The 23,042-nt window shown below is 35.1% G+C and overlaps 1 protein-coding gene across 1 annotated transcript in view; it reads right to left on the minus strand.

Moving 5' to 3' along the window:
* Nucleotides 1-633: 633 nt before the first annotated feature.
* LOC129224032 (MDS1 and EVI1 complex locus protein EVI1-A-like) overlaps nt 634-23,042 on the minus strand; it is a 42,198-nt gene continuing 19,789 nt past the window's right edge. Inside the window, exon 2 of the mRNA XM_054858429.1 lies at nt 634-5,448. Coding sequence (XP_054714404.1) covers nt 2,763-5,066 — 2,304 coding nt within the window. The 5' untranslated portion in view covers nt 5,067-5,448 and the 3' untranslated portion in view covers nt 634-2,762. The remainder of the gene's footprint in view (nt 5,449-23,042) is intronic.

Here is a 23,042-nt window from a genome sequence, read left to right on the forward strand (position 1 = left end):
TATAGTAAAGTTAGATTAAAATTTTGCAACACCTTAAATTAGGGTTAAAAAGTTAAATTTTTTTTTTTTTTTTTTTTTGTCGTGTCCATGGACAATTAAATGGCTCCGTGTGTCTTTAAGACCGCGCCCGCTAGCTGCAACGCATCTGTGCTGTAGAGGACCTCTCGAAGTTCTGAAGCCAGTGGCACCATACCCAGCTGCAGAACATGTGGGATAAGGGCCGGGCACTCAAGAATGTGATCCGGAGTCAGTTGGGCATCGGTGCAGTTCTTGCAGGGGATATAAGTTCTCGTTGTAAAATTTGTAAAAATAACAAATGAGAAAACCAACGTAATAAACGAACCAATATCAAAAAAAAGAAAAATGCAGACAATGCCTATTTGCTTACAAGAATCTCTACATATCTATGCAAACAAATGTCAGATTTGGCGTTGAATATTTTGGGTTTTATTATACTCTGAAGCTCACAATATCGTTAGTGTTGAAAAAGAAACACTGTTTTAACTCCAAAACACGCGTCTAAAATTCAAGTGTTATTCGTGCGTTAATTACCTTGATTTTCTCATTCATCAACATGTTCAGTATCCTCATAAAAACAGAATCATACGTAGTTTGTTGAATAATTTTATTTCTTTTCTTATAATTCTAAAAATTACAGAATGTTTGAAAAGAAAACATATAAAGAAAGATGGAAATGGTTTCTTTTCAGACTTATATGCAAAATCAATTAATAAATATACAAATTTAGCTTTCAATAAATACAATACATCTTTCACTGTACACTGGAATGATAATAGAGTCAGAAATTTAACAACATTTTCTTCGAAGACGAAAACAATCTTAAATTATCACAAGAAATGCATGAAATTGGGTATTGGAAGCAGAAATAAAATTACATTCATTACAGTCTTTTATTACTCATAATGTATGAAGTAAAAACATTGTATGAACTCGCTTTGTTTAAGTACAGTTTAAGTGCTTGTTTATTAATTAAACATTTCCTAAGGAAATGTTTATTTTTTAAGTTTTTCTGAAATAAATAATTTGTAATATTCACATACATTGAAAAATAATATTTAAGTACATAAGTGTAAATAAAACTAATTCATGGACTTGAATAAATAATGAACCGGCAAGTAGTTTAGAAGATATCACAGAATAATACTGTTATATTTCAATTTTTATCCATTTAATAAAAGTTTTTACATCATTATAATATCTGTACCTTGAAACAACAATATTCAAAGTAAGATTTTGAACAAATTTTATTTATGATAGAAATCTTTCCTAGAAGTATTGAATGTTTTGCTCCTACAACAACCATTGTGATATAGTGCGCGAATATTGAGTTGTAGTTACCCAATAAATTAATACCACAATTACCTAAATCATGCATTCTTTGGGGTTTTTTTTTCAACAATTATAATCTTCATTTAGAATTAAAGCAAGGAATGTCAACTGCAATTTAAGTCTAATCAAAGTAATTTAAAATTATGTTTACATTCCTAATGTATCATGAGACAATTTCTTGAAGTTTAAAAAATTTCACTGGGCTTGGTCATAAAAGTTAGGTAGAGCCAAAAATTAAGAAATGTTACTACACCCTTTTGCAAAGCTGTTGTTTTTGTTCCAAAGTACAGATATAATTCTTTTATGAAAAAAAATGGTTAAAAGTCAAAAATTGTTGAATAGCATGATTTTTTTCCGATAAATAAAATAATTTTTGTGGAATGACTAACCAACTTTTTAAAAATTGCCTCAAGACATATAAGAAAAAACAGAAATGTTTGTTAAATTTTTGCTCTTTCTCTTCTAAATAAACTCATTGGAAATATGAATATATTTAAGAGGGAAACATAGAGCCACAATCTGAAATAAACATTAAAAACAATATATATAATAAAATCTATCTCTATATCGCACTATTGCGAAATATTTTGTACAAATGAACAAAATTTTCTTTGGATTTTTCACAGCAGACTTGACGGCTTTTTTAAAAGCCATTTATAACGATGAGCATTCACAGTTAATTTAATTAACGCACCTTAAACAAATTCAAAGAGTTCGCTTCGGATCTACATAATTTACGTTTTGTTTCCGAAACGTCTGATAATTTTCATTTCGTTACACGTTGACTAGTGGATTGAAGAGGATTGTAGCACATTTCGAATTCGTAAAGGACAATGTAATTAGAGGCCAAGATATGAGAATGTCATTAGTTCATGAAGTATGTGTTATGGCTTTTAAAGGCGAAAATAAGCCTTGTAACAACTTCCGCATATAACGACTTTTCAGTTCAATGCATGAGCTTTATGTACCAAACATCCTGGCACTAAAACTTGCACTCGTTAATACAAACGGTCATGTTTCTTTCTATTCATATAATAAGTGGTAGTTCAAGTCATAATTTACATTTTAACTTTCGAACAGTTCATTTCTTTCTGACTAGCAATACCAAAAGGTTCATGTTTTTAGCAATGATGAAACGATTCGTGGAGATTCGCGAACACTTTTATCAAATGTCTGATAAAAATTGAATTACGGTTGGTGTGAAGACGATTCCATATTTTGATTGGAGTTGTACATTTTGACATGGGGCTCGAAGTCCAGCTTATTGCTTTGCAATTCTGTTTTCAGCAGAATTTCACTAAATGTGTCTAAATTTAACGTGCTGCTTGCCTTAAGTATAAAACAAATGCCGAGCGCGCTGGCTTTCAGTGTAGTAAGCTTCATCTATTTCTACTTCTCAGTGGCAAGAACTGTCAGTCAACTTTGACCTCTTCGTTTGAAGTCAAAGGAGAATGCAGTCGTCGCTCATTGTCATCATCACTGTTATAGTCCTTTGATTCAGCCTCGTCGTCATCGTCATCCAAGCTCTCGACATCTAACTGCCTCTTGTGTCCATTTTCCTGAATGCCGTTGCTGAGTTCGAGCTTTCTGTTGAGCTGAAGCATGACTTCATACGCCAGAGCTTTCTGATGCAAATTTAGAGCCATATCACCATTCTTTAGATGATTTTGGTTGTTCATTTGCTGGTTTTTCAGCGATTCTGGACTTCTGTTATTTCTGTCGGAAGCAGGGGAAGAGCTGTTGAAGTTTGAATGGTCATCGTTGCAGTGCCTTTTACTGGAAGGTTCCATGTCGTCCGGGTCAGAAACATTAATTCCACCGTCAGTTTCGTCATCCAGGTTATCACTCTGTCCACTAGCAGGACTGCTGTTTTGGCGAGGTGAAAGCGACGAAGACAACAGCACCTCGCGTTCTCTTTTTCTTTCATCGAGATGGTTCATGAGAGACATCGGGTTGACTAAGTTATGACCACTATTTGTGACTTTTCCAATGAAATTTCGGATTTCGTCAAAATACGTTTCGTCCTTATCGTCTGTTTCATTGCCTTTGGGAGAATCATCCAGTATAGTTGGACCATCAGCTTCATGCTTCTTCAGATGACGATCCAGGTTAGTTTGTTGGCCAAAGCATCGGTCGCACAGAGGACACTTGAAAGGTTTTTCTTTGTTGTGAATGTTACGAACATGACGCTGCAAGTTAGAAGAAATGCTGAAAGACCGTTCGCAGTATTTGCACTTATATGGTTGCTCACCGGTGTGAGTCCGAAGATGTCGTGTGAGATTGGCTGATCGGGGAAATATTTTTCCACAAAATTTGCACGAGTATCTTTCTTTGGTTTTATTTAAGTGCGGAGACATGATTTCATGCATAGGTTTGCTTACTTTCTCCATATGAGCTCTCATAAAGTCAAAAGAGGGATTTGTCGATAACAAGGGACCCAAAAAGGGATATCTCGGTGGAAAAGGCGGCATTAGGCGATCTGGACCAGGAAACAAATTAAAAGCAGGTTTTTCTTGCTGAAATCTATACATAGATTCTAGGAACATCGGGTGTATGGGCCTTGGATAAGCCATTGTCATTTTACTTGGTGACGGGGGACAAGGTGGACTTTCTCTCTTCTGTAGCTCTAAAGGAGTCATTATTTCTTGCACTGGTGCAAGAACCGGAGGATTGTCATAGTCTTTGCATTTCTCCTTTTCTTCGTAAATTATGGGTTTTATTCTTTCCAGTTCTTTTTCAAACATCGGAGATGCTTTTTTATGAGACACTCTTAGATCCAAGGGCTGTTCTTCTGATTTTGGCCCATCCCTCATTTTCGGATGATATGCTGTTTCATCGCAATGCAGTCTACTTTTACTGCTTTGAGACAAATCAAATGGCATATCATGATGATCCGCTTTAATTGAACCATTAGTTGGTATGGGCCTCAGAGGTCCATTAGATCCACTATGAGGAGACCTGATTAGAGAAGGATCTGGACAAACAGATCCCTGTTTCGGAGATCCCTGTCTGTGATTGAGAAACATGTTTGAAGCAGATGAATTGTTTTCTGATGCAGATGGGGCAGATGAAGCTTGTTTGCGTTGTGGGGATATCCTGGAAGATTTGGTCGTTTCAACTTCCGATTCACCTTCACTGAAAGACGAAATATCTTCACCGATCGTGTCTTCTGAGGATAGTTCTTCCGAAGCTTCAGATTCTGAAACTTCGGAATGAGGTTTTTCTTTTGTTTTGATTGGTGAGCTCAGTAATTGCTTCGTAGGAGACGATGCTGGTTGTGGTGGCTGAGACGCATTGTTTGTCAATAAGTGTCTCTGAAAATCCTGAGCCGCTTGTGCAGCTGCTGCTAAATTCACACTGTGCCCAGGTAACAAACTGGTGTCTGGTATGAGAGGAGGTGGTGTCGGCAAGCCAGGTCCGGATATAAACGGATAACCGAATAACGAAGGTGGGTAGATCGGGAAACCCGGTCTCGGATAGAAAAGAAGTTGGTTGCTGGGAGGTGCTAAGCTCATAGGCACTGTCTTGCTGGAATCGAATCCAGCTGATTCCGGATTCGTTGTCTGAGTTTGAGATGGATTTGCAATGACCGAAGACGAAGAATTACTGGTGGGTGTGCCTTCGCAGAAGCGTTTGTGTTTGGATAATGAAGTAACTGCACTAAAAGCTTGACCACACTTATGGCATTTAATCTGCATGCGACAAGTGGCATGCATGCGCTTGTGGCGGCATAAATTGGAGAACTGTGTGTAAGCCTTGAAGCAGACCTCGCATCGGAAAGGTTTTACGCTGCTGTGGATGTGGGTGTGCTGCTTGAGGCCACTTGAAGTGGCAAAAGTCTTTCCACACTCTGGGCAGGCGTGAGAACGAGCTCCTATGTGTTGAGATCTGATGTGCCTCTGGAGATTGCTTGGATCGGTGAAGACCTTTTTGCAGTTCTCACAGACGTACCGTCGACTTTCGTCGTGTGCTATCTGGTGTCTTATCAAGTTGGACTTCCAGTTGAAAACTTTCGGACACTGACGACACTTGTATTCTTTTTCTCCTCCTTGATTGCTTTCCTCTGAGAAATGGCAGGATCCAATGTGCTCGTTTAGTCTGAAAGAAAAGAAAAATATTTAACATTACGTTCTTCGACATATTAAATACATATTAATTAAACTCATGAACTATTGAGCAGTGTAATTGTTTTTAACTATTAAAAGTACTTAATGATGGGGTAGCTTTAATTATGAACTTATATAAGGAAGATGATATGAAGCACACAAAAGAAAATAGGCTTAAGTAAAAAAAATTACAATTCGGAGATAACCTGGTACAAATGGAAGGTCAGGAAGGTCTCTCTTCTCTGTTTTAGGGTAAGAGATGGTACTAGTAGTCCTGGTAGGTGCTGCCGTACAGCATGATTTGGATTTAAAAAAAAATTAAGGTTTGAACTTTTCACTCAAAACTTCAATTTTGTCACTTACATCCTTTTTCTTCTCACTGCCTTGTATTATAACTGCGGTAAAAAATTTGTTAAAATAAAATCCTCATATGAATAATAGCCGATGATCGAGTAACCCGCGTGTTTCAACAATGAAACTCGCGCCACGGCATGATAATTTGATTTGGTAGAGTTTTAACATGCGGGGAAAGGCTTTATTGTAACAAGGCTGAACTCGGTCCGGTGACTTAATTGTTTTACTGGTAAGACTGTGTCAATTCAGGGGAATGAAGAAACGTAAAAATGGTCAACAATGATCGCTATTTACTGGAGTTTAGGGTTAATCCACTGGAGTTAGAGTTAAAACTAAAACTATCAAAATATCACCAAACGGGGAATGGCTGCGTTCAAATGTAGAACCAAATTTTCACACGTCGTATCATGACGGGAGGCTTTCTAGAATATAAATAATAATAAAATAATGCTAAAATTAACTTGTCTTGTGACCAGCATTCATTCAGTTTTTTTTTTTTTTTTTTCGAGCAATCACGATTGCTTATTGTTCTCACTTGACTGTTTTTGGCGTGCTATCATTTTATTTTCCCACTGCCACCCTCCGCACCATCACCGTCGCGTCGACCGGCTCCTCACGATGCTGCTCCAATAGCAAAAGCCGTCTCCAGGTTGCATCGATGTCCTACACACACGCGCATACATACACAACTACACACACATACACACACACACAAACACATACACACATAAACACCTACACACATACATACACGCATACATACAGACACTTACACATACACACACACACAAACGTACACACAACTACCCAGACATTCATGCCTGCACACAGACACAAACACACATGCCTACACACACATACACATACCCCTTACACACAAACACACACGCCTACATACACACACTCGTGATTGCGAAAAGCATAATTTGAATTCAAAATGTCAAAATTCAAATTAATTTATTATTCTTCTTCTTCTTTTTTTTTTTTTTTGTTCAATTCTATCTTCAAACTCATCTTGAAGTGAAATATTGTAATGTCATTCAGCGACTTCCTTCAACTCTAACATTTGATTCAATGTTATTATCCCTTTTGGCAGACAACGAAATAAGTTTGATGAAGGCGTAAACTACGGCGGTGCATCCATTGCCCATTATTACCGATGAGATTGAATTACCTTTTTCATATGCTAAACTCGCCTCAACGCAAGTTGACATTTCTTATAACCCATTTACCACGGTTTTCCCCTCATAAGCACTTCAATTCAAACACAGACAAGACGCATTGTTAAACGCGGCAATTATACATCTTCAAAGAGGCTGGAGCATAGGTAGGGCCCACTTTAAAGCTGCATGTGTGTTTTAGCTTTCTTTACTTGTAGCACATTATTCAAGCCGAGGAAAGATTGCTTGTATCTACATAACAAAGAGCGAAAACCGGCTGGCAAGTCAGTTGTTTAAGTAAGAAGAGGGGAATTGCATCGGTAGGTGTTCTATGGGAAAATTGTTCGGCGTCCCTCTTTATTGGGTGTCACCCGCTGTCCAGCTCGTCGCACGATTTTATTTACATTTTTCCGACATGACCCGATTTTCAGGTGTAGGAGGAAATCATCGCGGCCGTCAATTACAATTGAACTTTCACCTTTCTTTGGAAAAAAATTTAACCTTTATCAAATAAATTGTGTACGTTTTTCGAAAATAATTTCTAAATGCAAGTAGGATACGCATTCATAAAGGCTGCTGTTGTGAAGCCGGCGAACTGGGGATTTGTTGTTTTGTTTTTTGGATAAACTTTTATTTGACACATAATAAAGACTTATTGGGGTTGAATGCAAATAAAAGTTTTCAATTTTCTGCTGATGCTTTGGTTATAAGCTGATTTCTAATTAACTTTCCGGATTTTTATGTGAGAAAATAAAATTATTGCTTTAACTAACAGGTCTGAACAATATTTTCATTAAAAACAGGAATGTGTTAAAATTTTAAATATTTTATTTTGACAGTTGATAGTTAGGGGCGGGGTTACATTTCAGTTGAATTGTCTACTTTCAGTTCAGTCAGCCTTTATCTAAACAATTTTAGTTTCAGAAATTTATTTTCTTTTCAGTTTTAAATAAGTAGGTCGGATCATTGTACAATTTATTTCATATTTATATTAACTATGAGTCATTATTTCTCGTCTGCTTTTAATTAGTCATTAAAAGCTAGTTTTTCTTTGTGGTAACTACTTATCTTTCGGTGATGCATTAGTGCGTGGGTTATTCTGCAGTGTGCATGTATATAATTTTTACCTGTTCGTGTTTTAAATGAACATGAGGTGTTTGTCATTAATTGCGACTACACAAAGATGCGTATTACGTATACTACAGTGGTCGACGCTTACATGAATCACGTTTGTTCGAAACAGTTTTGATTCCATAAAGCGGCTGATTCAATAAAGCGGCTAACTCAATAAAGCTGGATTTTGTTCTGTTTTTGACAATTTGATTCATTAAAGCGGTTGATTCAATTAACCAGTGATTCAAATTAACCGGCGTTCACTGTACAACATATGTTAATAGTTTACAATTATTTGTGGATCGTACAAGAACGATTCACTTATTTGGATAATTTTCAAGAATTTTTCTTCAAAGCTATCGAGCATAGTATTAAAACATTTACACAAAATTATCGTCTGCGTTGGTGTGTCCTTACCGTAGAAAAGTATTCAACCTTTTCTATATCGTTAACACAAGATTAAATTATTCACAGTAAAGGTGCAATGAAACAATAATTATGTTTATGTTTTTCAGTCAGAGGATTTTATTTCAATTTCTCTCTCTCTCTCTCAAAAAACAAAAAAGAGTATTTGCATAAGGCGTTTAGTCTTTTGTTTTTGTTTGTGATATTGCAGCACCATTTCTATTTTCTCAATAAAACATGGAACAGTAAAACCTGTAAAGTTGACCACCCTTGTAAGTTGACCACTTGTCTAAGTTGACCGCTATTTTCAGGCACAGAGTTAGATCTTATCTTACAATTCAACCTCTATAAGTTGACCACCTGTTTAAGTTGATCACTAAAAAGTAGTGCACCGCAAGTGGTCAACTGAAACAGGTTTCACTGTATTGTCGTTGTTGGTTAACGAAGCACGAACCCAAATTCGTGTTATTATTCATTATAAAAGTTTTCAAGCTAATTCGTGCATATTGTTGACTGCTCCTGAGCAAGACAACCGTGAAGAATATCAAAAGGAAATATTAGCACAAACTTAGTACACAACCCAAAGCATGACTACTAACAATTAGCAACATTAAAATCAGAAAGGTCTTCCTAATATAGAAAAATTAATATCCTACAACGGCGTAGGAGTACGTTTGCATTCATTACAATAAATTTCCAGGTGAAAACATCACACCCAAACCTATTTACATTTAACTAGCAGGTTAACTCTGCAACAGTTGATGTGCGTATATGAAACAAAGCTGTATGGATTCCTAAGTGTTTTGCAAAGACATTTCAGAAAACAATGCAAGTAAATGACACTTCTTGACTTCTTTCCACACAACTTTTTTTTTCTCCCTTACTCAAAAAGTCTTGTGTTTGCTCATTATTCCGGGTAAGAGGAAGAGAACATAGTCCTTTAGGAAGAAAAAAAAAAGATGATGCGGTAGGAATATCGTTGCAACTTTAGTGATAGGCATAATCGAGAACTTTTGATTATCGAGATCTCGGGAATCGAGCACTTCTGATAATCGAGTGATAGATAATCGAGATCTTTCCAAATCGAGAACTGGAGTGATTGATAATCGAGATCTTTTGAAATTGAGTACTCGAGCGATTGCTAATCGAGATCTTTCAAAATCGAGAACTCGAGATGTGATAATCGAGAATTCGAAATACGATAATCGAGAACTCGAGATGTGATAATCGAGAACTCGAAATACGATAATCGAGAAATCGTTATAATCAAGTTCTCGAGTGATCTTGAATAATCGAGTGATTCGATTATGAGAACTCGATTATGCCCATCACTAGCTACAACAAGCAGCGGATTATCATATGCCTCTGAATAACTTCGAATTCTTCTTCGGTTTGATTACGTGACGAATTTGATATCAGAATGGTGAATCTGCTCCTAAGAGAAAATACTGGCTGCCTTTTAAACCTATAGTGAGCTAAACTGGTCCTCAGTCACCGGTGGTCGTTAATAACAATTTTATTTGTAGCCACTGTTTTAAAATAGTGGCCACATTTTTTATTCATAGTGCTATATGAGGCAGTGAGAAGCAAAAGGATGTAAGTGGCAAAATTAAAAATTTGGAGATAACCAGGGCCAATGGTTGGTGAACCTCTCCTCTGTCTAGGGGCAAGATATAGTACTAGTAGCCCTGGTAGGTTCTGTTATATAGATGATTTAGAAAAAAAAAAAAAATTCAATGAGACCCCGTCAAAGACCTTATCTTTAAACGCGTTTCACTCAAAACTTGAAAATGTCCACTGCCATCCCTTCGCTTCTCACTGCTTCATATGGTATTTTCTTTTATTAAATTTAATAATTGTTGATAATGCATTAATTTAAAACCCACATTTTTAATAAATGAAATCAGAAAGGTTTGTATCTTGATTTTGGTGGAAAATATAATGCCTTACATTCACTTTAAGGTCATTTATTTATTTTTTTAGATGGTGATTGATAAATGACTTTTTAGTCGTTATGGTTTTAATTTAGTCACTTTGTGGCCGTAGGTGACAGCTAATTTGCCTAGTGAAACAGATCGAAATGTTTCTTCTGAGACATGACGCAGCTTCAAGTAGCGAAAGTTCTCTCCGCAAATTACAGATCCATGATCTGTTAATTACTCATATTCCATGCTTCCTCTCGGGGCGTTTGAGCAACTTGAGACAGCAATTGCATTTTTTTTCGCATGCATTAATTATGCATCGATCTGACCTGAAACCAGAAACCTCTTGGAGGTTATCCCATCGGCGCCGGAGGATTTTGCACCAGCAACAAGAGTCGTCCTTCGTCACCTTAGAGTCGGGCGTGGATGTCCGAGCAGACGATTGTCGTAGATGGTTCAACTGGGTTGAACGGGTCTGTGACCTATTTCGGACCGATTGAATTCGTGGTGGGCGATCGGGGTGGAAAGAAGGCGACAGTTTTTGGTTCTTTCTTTGGGCGGTCGAACAACCGTCGATTGCCGATGAATAGAAATGAAAAATTGTTTTTGGCCTGCGTTGAAATTCATAAATAAATGATTTTTAGCTGTGGTCTTTGGAAGATGGAGTAATTACCAGATATGAGGTTGACAGGCCCGACGAGGGGCCATGTCAGCCTAGTCGGAAACTAGGGCCCGGGCTTTGGGGGGGGGGGGGCGGTGACACTGACGACGTAAAAAAAAAGGAAAGGAAAACAGAAAGAAAAAAAGAAAAAGGGGGGACTCCGAATAAGAGAGAACGTAAAGGTTAAGTAAAATTTACTCTTTTGACATTTATTTCTGTGGCACTTAAAAAAGATTTAATTGTTTTCTAGTTAGCAGTTTTGATTTTTTTTCTTTTCCCACCACTCCCCCCCCCCCCCTTTTTTTCTTTTTCTCTCTTTTTCTTCCCCCTCCCCCCTTTTTTCTCCTTTCCCCCTTTTCTTCTTTTTTCCTTTTTTTGGGGGGCGGGAAGAGCCCGGGGACATACTAACAAGAGGCCCGCCCGCCTTGGCTCTCTGTTGGGCCTGGAGATTGAGTTGAAAAGTTGCAAAATCGTTGTGAATAAAATGAATTATTAACATAAGTAAAAGACTATTGTCCGATTATCTTTTCTTTTTCGGACGATCTGAGTCAGTGAGAAGCAATCGGATGACAGAGAATTTTTTAAAGTTTCTAATAAATGGGTGCAAAGTTCAAGCTCTAGATGCGCTTTCATTTTTTTTTTCTTTTCAATCCTTCTGCACCACAACCATTTCTACTAGTACCAGCTGTTTCCCTGCAACAGATGAGTTTCTTCTACCATTTGTACTATTTATTTCCAAATTTTTAATTTTGGCACTTGCACCCTTCGCTTCTAGATGTTTCAAGAAAATCAATCTTTGATTTCTGTCTCTAAAAAAAGGTATAGGTTAAAATAAATCTGGTCTTAAGTCGCATCAAAGACATGCCTTCCAAGCAGAAATTGTGAAGGAAGAAAACCGATGGCAAAAAACTAAAGCAAAAGAGAAAAAAATAAAATATAATTTTATCGCCCCCCCCCCTTCAATTATTGCAATCATTTATTTGTTTTAAACATATTTTCATCTATATTATCATCGAATTCCGGATAACGCTGCATTACCAGTCGAATGTTATTTCCCAGTAACATATTTTTTGAATTTTAAGAATTTATAAAATTTTCGCATAGCAGCAAATTTTTTTTTCTTCGTTGAAGCAAAAGTAGTCTAAAATCAAAATCCAAAACAGGGTGTAGTCTTAGAAGTTCGAGAGAGGGAGAGTAATGGTTTTGTAGTTTCATGAATTTCACCGACAGCACTTATATTCTATTTTGTACTTGATATCTTTTTTTTTTTTTTTTTTTTTGTGTGTACATATTTATGCATTGTCTTATGCAAGCAAATAAAACTTAATTCACATTTTTTTTTTTTTTTGCATGCGAACTTTAAAACATTAAATGTAAATTTTAAATGTTTTCAATTATGTATACATGCAGTCACAATAACACTATTTTTTTCTACCCCCCCCCCTTTTTTTTTTTTTTTTTGAATTTTGCTAAACGTTACTAGATTTTATAAATACAAATTTTCCCAACTCATGCAGATTTTAAAGCATATCGTTCAAATACATATCCTTTTTTTTCCCTTTTACTTGTGAAAAAGTTCTTCATGTATGTATTTATTTATTTTTTTTAATGGAGCACAACTTTTTTTTAACTACAGAGTCATTAGTTTTAGTAAACTAAGACGAAACAATAACAAGCTATTAAAAGTACAACTAATTTTAGGAAATTAAAACTGTTTTCAGTCAAATTTTCCTGCAATATTTTCATCAATTTGAAGGGAAAAACTATTCATAAATAATTAAAACAATATGAGTGGAGCGGGAAAATAATTACTTGTAAGCTAAATAACTAACGCATAAAATTAAAATTACGAGGGAAAAAAAGCAACAACAAAAAAAAAGAAGAAAAAAAAACAAATGATAGTTTTTAATTATTTTTTTTATTTTGGTATTTTTCAGTCAGATTTTAATTTGCAAAGTAAAAAAAATGATTTCATTTTTCAAGATTAAAAAAAAAAAAAAAAAAAATTCATATCGTCGCCTCAGAGCAACATTAAGATATCTTAGTGTTGTTTCTGGGATTAGATATCTTACTGCATCTGTGCTTCTCTGCGGCGACGATATGTCAAAATCGCATTGTTGATCTGTGCGCGACTTTTTTTTTTCTTCACGTGTAACATCGTTTCTGATTCGCTCAATAGATGGCGCTACGTTTCGATTGTCGTCCCTCGGATTAACTCATTAGAGCTCAGCATCCGAATCCGTCGGCGTGTAATAGGGGAAACGGGACTCTCTCACGTCTCATCGCATGCATCGGTGCTGTCATCTTAGTCATCATTTTACTTTCTTGTGAAATCAGAGTTCGGACACCGGAACGGAGTTTTGTAAAATGAATGTTTGCTCTTTTTAACTTGATTGCCGATTTCGACATGAAAAAAATATGTCATCACTCGCTCGGACATTTGGAGCAAATCGCCGACACGCGATGAGACAGATCCAACTAAGGGATTGCGCGGCAGTTTAATACTTATTCCGTTTCTCAAACAGTTATTGAAAAAATTCTTGTTTGTGTTTATTCTAATTGTTAGTGTTTGGAATCGTGTTTAAGAATTCGAACGGTGGATTATCTTTACCACTAAACGCCTTTGTCCGTGTTTGACACTGGCAAAAACCACTGGCAAATTTGCACATGCCCGTCTCTAGCATGAGCATTCCTGTATCCCACGTTATTTTTATTTTATTAATATGGTGGATTATCTTAACCACTTAAAGCGTCTGCCCGAGTTTGACGCTGGCAAAAGCTACCGGTAAATTTTGCCATGCCCGTCTCTGGCACGAGCAGTCTTGTACCCCGTGCTATTTTTATTTTATTTATATGGTGGATTATCTTAACCACTTAACGCATTTGCCCGAGTTTGACACTGGCAAAAACTACCGGCAAATTTGTACATGCCTTGCACGGGCCCGTCTCTGGCACGGGCATTCTTGTATCCCGCGGTATTTTATTCATAATTCCCGTCTGAGTTTCTTTCTGGTAAAAATAGTTACGCTAGATTATTATTGAACTTTTTTTTTTCTCCATAGATTAGACAATTTAAGTACGATGGGTAAACTGGTCATGGGATTAAACATATTTAAAAGCGTTAGTAAAATAAAAGTATGAATTTCTTAAAGAAATAAAAGCTGACGAATATCATGAACCAAGACAAATTATATACATAATGGTACACGCACTACATATATAATAAAAACTAAAAAAAAATATGTAATAAAAATATAAAATACATTTTGATGTATGCGCTAAAGCAGTAATTACCAGAAAGAGATATGGACTCATATTATTTTTACTTAATTACATTAAAAAATAGAAAAAAAATTAAAATTTACTCAAATTTATTTTATTAATCTAAAAGCAAAAATACAGGAGCTTCAGAAAACGCTTTTAAAGTAAAATTGGTAGCTACCATTGACAAGTTGATACTATTAACTTTTTGCTTCTACTGCGTAGCAATTTGTATTTTTTTTTTTTTTTTTGTCGTGCTCAACGTCTTTTTAATCATTTAATTTGCATAAATATATATAAAAATCAAGAATAAGAAACTATTAGCATGAAACGCTACTGTGATTAACTATATTTAAGAGCCTATTTAGAAAACGATGAATACCAGAATTAAATATCGTTTGCATTCTATAAAAATTGTTCCATTTTTAAAACTTGATAAAAAATAAAGGTTCCTACTTTCAGCACATTTCATTTAAACTTACGGAGTAATGTACAGTAAATTGAGCTGAATAAAATTACCCAAAGGAAAAAAAAAAAAGTAGAGCAATAACTACGTTGTTTGGCAACCTAATCTGGTTAGTTTAACGGCTTTAAAACCTTATATACCCAATTACGCTTCATCTAAAAAATAGTCAACATAAACTTTAAATAATCTCATTAAATTTAAAATCTAAACACTCGCCAGTTTATTCCTAATGTGTTATTTTAAAATTCTTATTCTGTAATTGCCCCAAAGTGGTGCGCAAGAAAGAAGCAATTTCTCTCTGTCAGAGTATTTTCCCTTCGTTTTCTAACTCTTTAAAAACAGAAATGGTTCTTTGAATAATTACGTATATTTTCGAGCAAAGTATAAATACATTAAGATGAGTTTTCAATCAAACGCAACACTTTTGATTACTTTCGTAATTACTGGGTCTGAATAAGTATGTTACACCAGCTGCTTAAACCTGGTGTCATTTAAGAGAAAAATGAAGAAAACTGTTATTTAAACTTAAACAATGATGCATGTTTAATGTTTTTTTCGTAATCAACCAAGATTTTGTGAAATGAAATTTTAATAAAAGATAACAATATTCATGTGTTTTATTGTAATGTATTTCTTTTAATTAGGAAAAAAAGTTTACTGGAATGCCTTTTAATCGTACACTATTTACACCATTTTTTGTAATAATTATACAATCTTCTTAAATTTTCTTGGATATCGACTCTTTTAGAAAACCCAGTTTCACAATTTACAAAATTTGAAAAATTAAGGTATAAAGTCAGGATTTGCACTGATAGTGACTTAGCCTGTTATAAATCCTTTTTTGCATAACTTTATTAACCGTTCTTTTCATTCTTTTACCAAAGCTCTCGTATTCAGCTAACTTCGTGAAAACTATACTCGCAATAGAATTTCCCCCCTTTCTTTCTTTTGTTTTTCTTTCTTTTTTCATTTAAAAAATACTTACCAAAATTTGTTTAAAATTAACTATGTTATCTTAAAATGATTTACAGTCGAACTCGCTTATAAAGAGCCCAGAGACCCGCAATATTTGATTGTTATAACCGAGTGCTTGCAAAAAAGGAGTTCATGAAAAAAAAATCATAAAAATTCAGTCAAACTTGCTGTGTTTTTTGTTCTGTACAGTGCCAAAGAAGATGGTTAATTTAACTTGAAATGTCATATTGTCACCCTTTTTACTTCCTTTTACAAAAAAGGAAGTATTCTATTCGCGAAAAAAATTTCACTCAAAAATCGACATTAATTTCCATTTTACTCACCCCCGAATGAATGTTGAGTTTTTTTTTTTTTTTTTGACTCGACCACACGTGGATAAGTGCCTAAAAACGTATAGACACGCGAAATATCCATTTTGACTATTCCCGAATTAATTGCAACGAGTTTTCTCGTGACGTCTGTATGTACGTATGTATGTATGTGCGAATATGCGTATTTGCTTATGTATGTCGCATAACTCAAGAACGGTATGTCATAGAAAGTTGAAATTTGATACGTAGACTCCTAGTGGGATCTAAATGTGCACCTTCCTTTTTGGTTGCATTCGGGTGCTTTTAAAGGGGTCTTTTCCCCCTTTTTGGAGGGAAATCATCGTTAATTTCGATGTAAATTCAAGTGGTGTTATAATTTGGCGGACACCTGGCGATATATCGCTAGTCTTTTGGTCGCCAAGTTTTGTCGCCAACTTGGCAACAAACTTGGCGATTTGTTTTAAAAAATCTGGTTTCAATTTGGCCATTGTTGGTGATATTTAGAGAGTAAAGTATTGAATCACATTAAAAATGCCAATAATGGGGAAATGACATGAAATTGGAGTAAAAGGAAGTCATGTGATGCACACATCAGCTCGTTTGCTAATATTTTCGAGGAATATTCATGCCCTGAAAATCATCCCGCATGAAAGGAAAATATGTTTAAAAAGTCTAAACACATTAAAAGGCTCAGAAAATTGATTTAACCCGAGAGAAATGTCTTAAGTATGTCTGTTACTGGTGCCGTTACCCTAATATGTACTAGAGATGAGTTGGGGCTCATTTTTGAGAGCAAGGGTCCACCCGAGCCCGAAAATTTGAAACCGAGCCCGCCCGAGCCCGAGTGAAATTGTCTCGGCCCAAAATCCTAGCCCACCCGAGCCCGAAGGAAACTTTCTTGTGTCAAAAGCCGAGCCTTGTACAGTCTGACATGATCTAAGTGGTGGGGTGTGTGCGGAGAAAAGTCTGACATGATCTCTCTGTTAAGGGGTCTAAGGACCTTTAAACTTCAAAATTTTCGATTTTCTGGAAAAAATATATGTTATGCATAGTTTAATTCTGAACAATTTGATACCTTATTTATTACTATACGCCAAAAACTTTTTGAGTTATTGTAAAAATGCCTAAACTTTCCCCATTGAGATTTATGTTAACAGTAGCTGTTTAAGCCTCTTTTTCTCAGATGCCGGTTTCTTCGGTTTTCCCGTTTTGCGCGCATGATATCTCAGAAAGTTTCTTATATTTTGTCCGTAAAACTTTTAATGTATGTTTATTTGGTTTATATTTATGACCTGAACCTAAATTTATTTATTTTTTTTAAATTATTTATTTATTTTTTTTTTGAAATTTGGTAAGTTAATATCGAAAATTTCCAAAATTTTGGGTAAAAAAATATTTATTTTTAAATATTAACTTTAATTTTTAGTTGAAATTTAGGTTCAGAACATTAAGATGTATCAAACAAACATGCATGAAAAGTTTTACGGAAATATATAAGAAACTTTTTGAGATATCATGCGCGCAAAACGGGAAAACCGAAGAAATCGGCACCTGAGAAAAAGAGACTTAAACAGCTGCTGTTAACATAAATCTCTACAGGGAAAGTTTACGCATTTTTGCAATAACTCAAAAAGTTTTTGGCGTATGGTAATAAATAAGGTACCAAATTGTTCAGAATAAAATTATGCATAACATATATTTTTTCCAGAAAATCAAAAATTTTGAAGATTAAAGATCCTTAGACCCCTTAATGAAAAATGTTCTTCATTAGCAGAAGTTTCTAAATTTTCACAAAATGCTCCACTTCAAATGCATTACTCAATGACATACTGCAATAGTAATCGCAAAAAAACACTATAAATAAGCGTTAATTTTTTTGGGGGGGGGGAGGAGGTTAAATTTTCACAGTGATTGAACTGATTTAAATGTTCCTTTCATTTTCTCACAGTAAGAAAATGTTTATTTTCTGTGAATTTGTTTTGAGATCGACGATTGAATATTTTTGCTTGAGTCCGAGCCCGCCCGAGCCCGAAGCCTATTTTCGGTTCTAGAGCCCGAGCCCGGGCCCGTCTCATCTCTAATATGTACACATTTTTAAAACTTCCACTTTGAAAGCAGACGCGCTACCAGACAGAAACTAGACTCATTCCGTCAAAGAAAAATATAACATAACCAAGATTATTATTATTTTTTCATTTTTGAAGTTATGAATTTCCAGACGCCAACGCTCGAAAGGTCGCGAAGGAAAATAGTTACGGAAGAAACAACAGGTGAGGTTGTACTCTCAACCATTAATGGTTGAAAGGTCCTTTTCGTAAACAGGAGGTGCGTCTCCACATCATGGCTCTCATTAAAGATTTAAAATTGCGAATCAAACTGACGAAGATGAATGACTTCATCCCGAGAGTGGATCTCCTGAGTTGGCCTGAGATGTTATGACTACTTATTTTCCTTTCAACATCCTTTGGGTATTTCTTTAATGCGGAGATTAATTTTCTAATTTCTGCTGTTCATGCTGAATTCGTTTTCGTTTTGAAATTGTGCGTGGGTATCAGCTTTTCATTTATCCTGATTCAAAACTAAACTTTTTTGTGCTTAGAAATGTTTAAATAGGAAATGAGTATTTCATTAAACGTAATCATTCATGATTATCGTATCTGAGGGTTTAAAATTTAATAATATTTCAAAAGTATGCCGACAAAATGGAAATGAAAACTATATTCTGAATAAATTCAATTAAATATCTCTGGCTTTAAAAATTGTTAAGTTAGGTATGCTTCAAGAAACAGTTATTCGTGAATATCGTTTCTACACGTTTTTTGATTACAGATAAAAACTATAAACAAATTTTATCCAATCCGAAAAATATATCCAACAAACAAAATGAAAAAGAAAAAAAAAAGTATTTTACTTGTAAAAAAGGCAGATGATAATATTTATTTCTAAACTATTTGTAATATATTTATCATTCAACTAATTCCAAAAATAGTTTCCCACCTTGGGATGAAAATACAACGGGGTTTTTTCCTGCAGCCAAAAGCATTACTTTTAGCCACTAAATTTATAGAATAAGAAAAAAAAATTAATTAATTTGAATTTTGACATCTTGAATTCAAATTATGTTTTTCGCAATCACGAGTGTGTGTATGTAGGCGTGTGTGGTTGTGTGTACGGATTATGTGTATGTGTGTTTGTGTCTGTGTGCTGGCTTATGTGTGTTGGTAGTTGTGTGTATGAATGTGTGTGTGTGTGGGGGGGTATGTGTATGTGTGTGTAGGCATATGTGTTTGTGTCTGTGTGCAAGCATGAATGTGTGGGTAGTTGTGTGTATGTGTGTATGTTTTTTTGTGTGTGTGTGTATGCGTGTGTGTGTGCATGTGTGTGTGTGCGTGTGTAGTTGTGTATGTATGCGCGTGTGTGTAGGACATGGATGCAACCTGGAGACGGCTTTCGCTATAGGAGCAGCATCGTGAGGAGCCGGTCGACGGTGATGGTGCAGAGGGTGGCGGTGGGAAAAATCAAAGGACCTCAAAAACAGTCAAATGAGAACAATAAGCAATCGTGATTGTTTGAAAATACACTGAGCGAGAAAAAATTTTCATTTTCCCAACGCTTAATTTTTAATTATTTTTTTAAAATGTCCGATTTTGAAAATAAGGCGCGGTCTTTATGACGGCACAAACGATGTACTTTGGCGCATCTGTCTACCGCGTTTCCACTTTATGATAATCAAGATGCGAATTAAATATTGTGCTCTGTGAATGGCATCAGTGAATGGCATTTCATCAGATGTGATGTCATCGGCAGAAGCGTAAACAATGAAATTGCATTGTTTAAAGCAATTGTTAAAAAATATTAAACTTCAATAATTTATTTAAAAAATGGTCAGATCCTATGTTTTTAAGCATGTTCTTTCAGAAAAAAAAATACTTTTAAAATTTCGGAAACGACCCCATTGAGAATAAGAAAATATATCGTTCCTGACGGGCAGTATTTTACATTGGAACATTACATTTTAACTTACTGTTAGCCAGTGTGGACCACTGCACGACTTTGAGGGACTAACGGTCGCTCAACAGTCAATAGTCAAAAAGCTTCGACTATTGCCATTTCTGAAAAAGTAGGAAATTACTTTTGGGTCTATGGCTACACTTCCAGTTGCTGTAATTGAGACTTTTGACACTTGTTGGAAGAATTTCAGAACTCAATGACTTTCAAATAACAGAAGAAAAAATAAAATAAGAATTAACAAAGTCAAGTAGCGTAAATTGCAGATTACAGCAGACACGTGTTCGTCATTTCTTTTTCTTTTGCATTGAAAAAGACGTTCCTTGTAACTCCGAAACACGTGTTTACAGCAATCTGCAACTTGTGCTGCTTGATGTTGTTATTTTACTTTTTATGCACAAAGGTATTTATTTGACTTAGAAGAAAAAGTGTTTTGATTCTGTTAGATCTTGTAACAATAACCGTGTACAAAAAGTAGAAGAAATATTATTTTTTCTTCTTTTTATAGAAATATTAGAAGAAGAAATATTTTTTCTTCTTTTCATAGAAATATTAGAGGAAAAAATATTATTTTTTCTTCTTTTTATAGAAATATTAGAAGAAGAAATATTATATTTATGTATTTATTGGAATGTAGACGAAATATTTTTTTATTAATTTTTTTTAAAGTTAAATATAATTTGAATGTTTTTGTTGTATTGATTTGAAAAAGTTAACACACACAATAACATTAAGCCAAGACAGGTTCCATGAAAGAACACATATTGTACTCAAGAAAGAAAAAAAGTTTTAAAAGTTATAAAATTATGATGAAACGGTTCGAAATCTGAGATAATGAAGGACATTTTAGTGAAGTAATTTGTGACGCAAACTTCCAATCCTAACATCTAAAATGAAAAAAAAAAAAAAAAGAAATGTTTTCGAGTTTCATGAATACCTACCTACTCATGAGCGTATATGAAATATTGTAAACATCCGCTGTCAGAATTCAACAAAAAGTGAATCATTTGACAGAGTGTGAATGAAGTATGACCGCCTATTTCCAGGTCTTGGAAGTTTGCAAGAAATGATTTCTACATCCGTTGTTCGTTTTACACTTTTTTACAAAATCAAAAGGAAATTGAAAATTAATGAATAACCGAATAAATGACGAAAACAATAGGAATATTAAAGTTGTACTTGTCGTTCGGAATAATTTTAATTTATTAGTGTACGTTTAATCGATAAAAGTTGTTTTTTCTTCTTTTTAACATCAACTGTTTTCTTACATTTAAGCAGTAAAAACAGTTAATTGCAAAATTTTTTTCACTGTCAAACGTTATTTAAAAAAACTCGCGTCATGACAAAGCTACAGTTTTAAATTTAATTAGTTGAATTTATTTTAGAATTGTGATCGTTGCTTTCAGTTTGTATGCATTGTAACCTAATAAACAAGAAAAGATAAGCCATATATAGAATAGCCAATGATCGAGTAACGCCCCTGACGTCATCGACAATGAACCTCGGCCACGGTATGATAATTTGATAACATGTTTTGGTAATGTTTAACATGCAGGGAAAGACTTTATTGCGACAAGGCTGAACTCGATCCGGTCCCTTAACTGTTTTACTGTAAGACAGTCATTTCTGGGGAATAAAGAAACGAATGAATGGGGTCAACAATGAACGCTGTCTACTGGAGTTTAGGGTCAATCCACTGGAGTTAGGGTTACAATTTCAACTATCAAAATATCATTAAACAGGCGACTGCTTCGTTCAAATGCAGAAACAATTTTCATCCGTCGTATCTTGACGGGCGATTTTCTAGTGTTTAAATAATTTCTTTTACGTCGTTACGGTTGTATCTCATAAGATATGTCGGTTACTGAATCAGAAAATATTATTTAAATATTGGCAATATTCAAAATTTAATTGCATTACATAGAAATAGAGTCCATGTTCTTCATAAAAGCAGTGAAATTAGAATATTACATATTTGAAGTCTTTGCAGGGTTTTTTTTGTGCAAAAATGAAACGCCTGCTACCGTGGAATTTTTCGAAATCCATTCTTAGTCGATCGCTACTCCTAAATTCCGAGATTGTGTCATTACCGTTTATCTTCCGAGTATCTCGGATCAGCCTGATCCATCTCATTTCATAGAAATGAACGGTTTTATAATCCCCGAAATGATGGATGGAGCCACCCTTCCCCTGTTCCCTGCTCTGCCAGTCACTAACAGGACGCCAGCGAAGAGAAAAAAATGCTCACTTTGTTTCATTTTCTCGGCCTCTTCCTTTTGTTTCAGCGATGGGAAAATTAAATCCGAAAGCGGGGGATTGGATCTTCCTTTTGAAGGGCTTCCAGGTAAGGGATGGGAAAAAAAGTTCAATGTTCTGGTATTGCCGCGGTGAGACTTTTTTTTCACGTATCTTCGTTGCCGGAGACGTCTCACTTAGATTTTTCCCAGAATGCATGAATGATATGTGATATATTTTCGGGAAAAGAAATAAACTTATTTCTCAACATTATTTCAATAGAAGAGCACAAAGTTTAAAATACAATAAACAACAGGATTTTAGAGTAGGGGTTGTCACAAACTAAAATAGTTAATTATTAGCCCTTTAAGGATCATTACGGAGCATATATGAGGTAGTGAGAAGCAAAGGGATGCAAGTGGCAAAATGAAAAATTTGTAGATAACCAGTACACATGGTAGGTGGACCTCTCCTCTGTCTTGGGGCAAGAGATGTTACTAGTAGCCCTGGTAGTTGCTGCTATACAGCATGATTTGGAAAAAAATTCAATGAAAGCCTACCTAGGACGTAATCTTTATACGCGCTTTACTCAAAACTTGAAAATGTCCACTTGCATCCCTTTGCTTCTCACTGCCTCAAATGTTCCCCTATGTTCAAGTTTATTTTATAAATTAACTAGTGGTACCCGCACGGCTTTGCCCGTAATAGAAAAGTT

The sequence above is a fragment of the Uloborus diversus genome, chromosome 6, assembly GCF_026930045.1.
Source record: "Uloborus diversus isolate 005 chromosome 6, Udiv.v.3.1, whole genome shotgun sequence".
In the NCBI taxonomy this organism is placed as follows: domain Eukaryota; kingdom Metazoa; phylum Arthropoda; class Arachnida; order Araneae; family Uloboridae; genus Uloborus; species Uloborus diversus.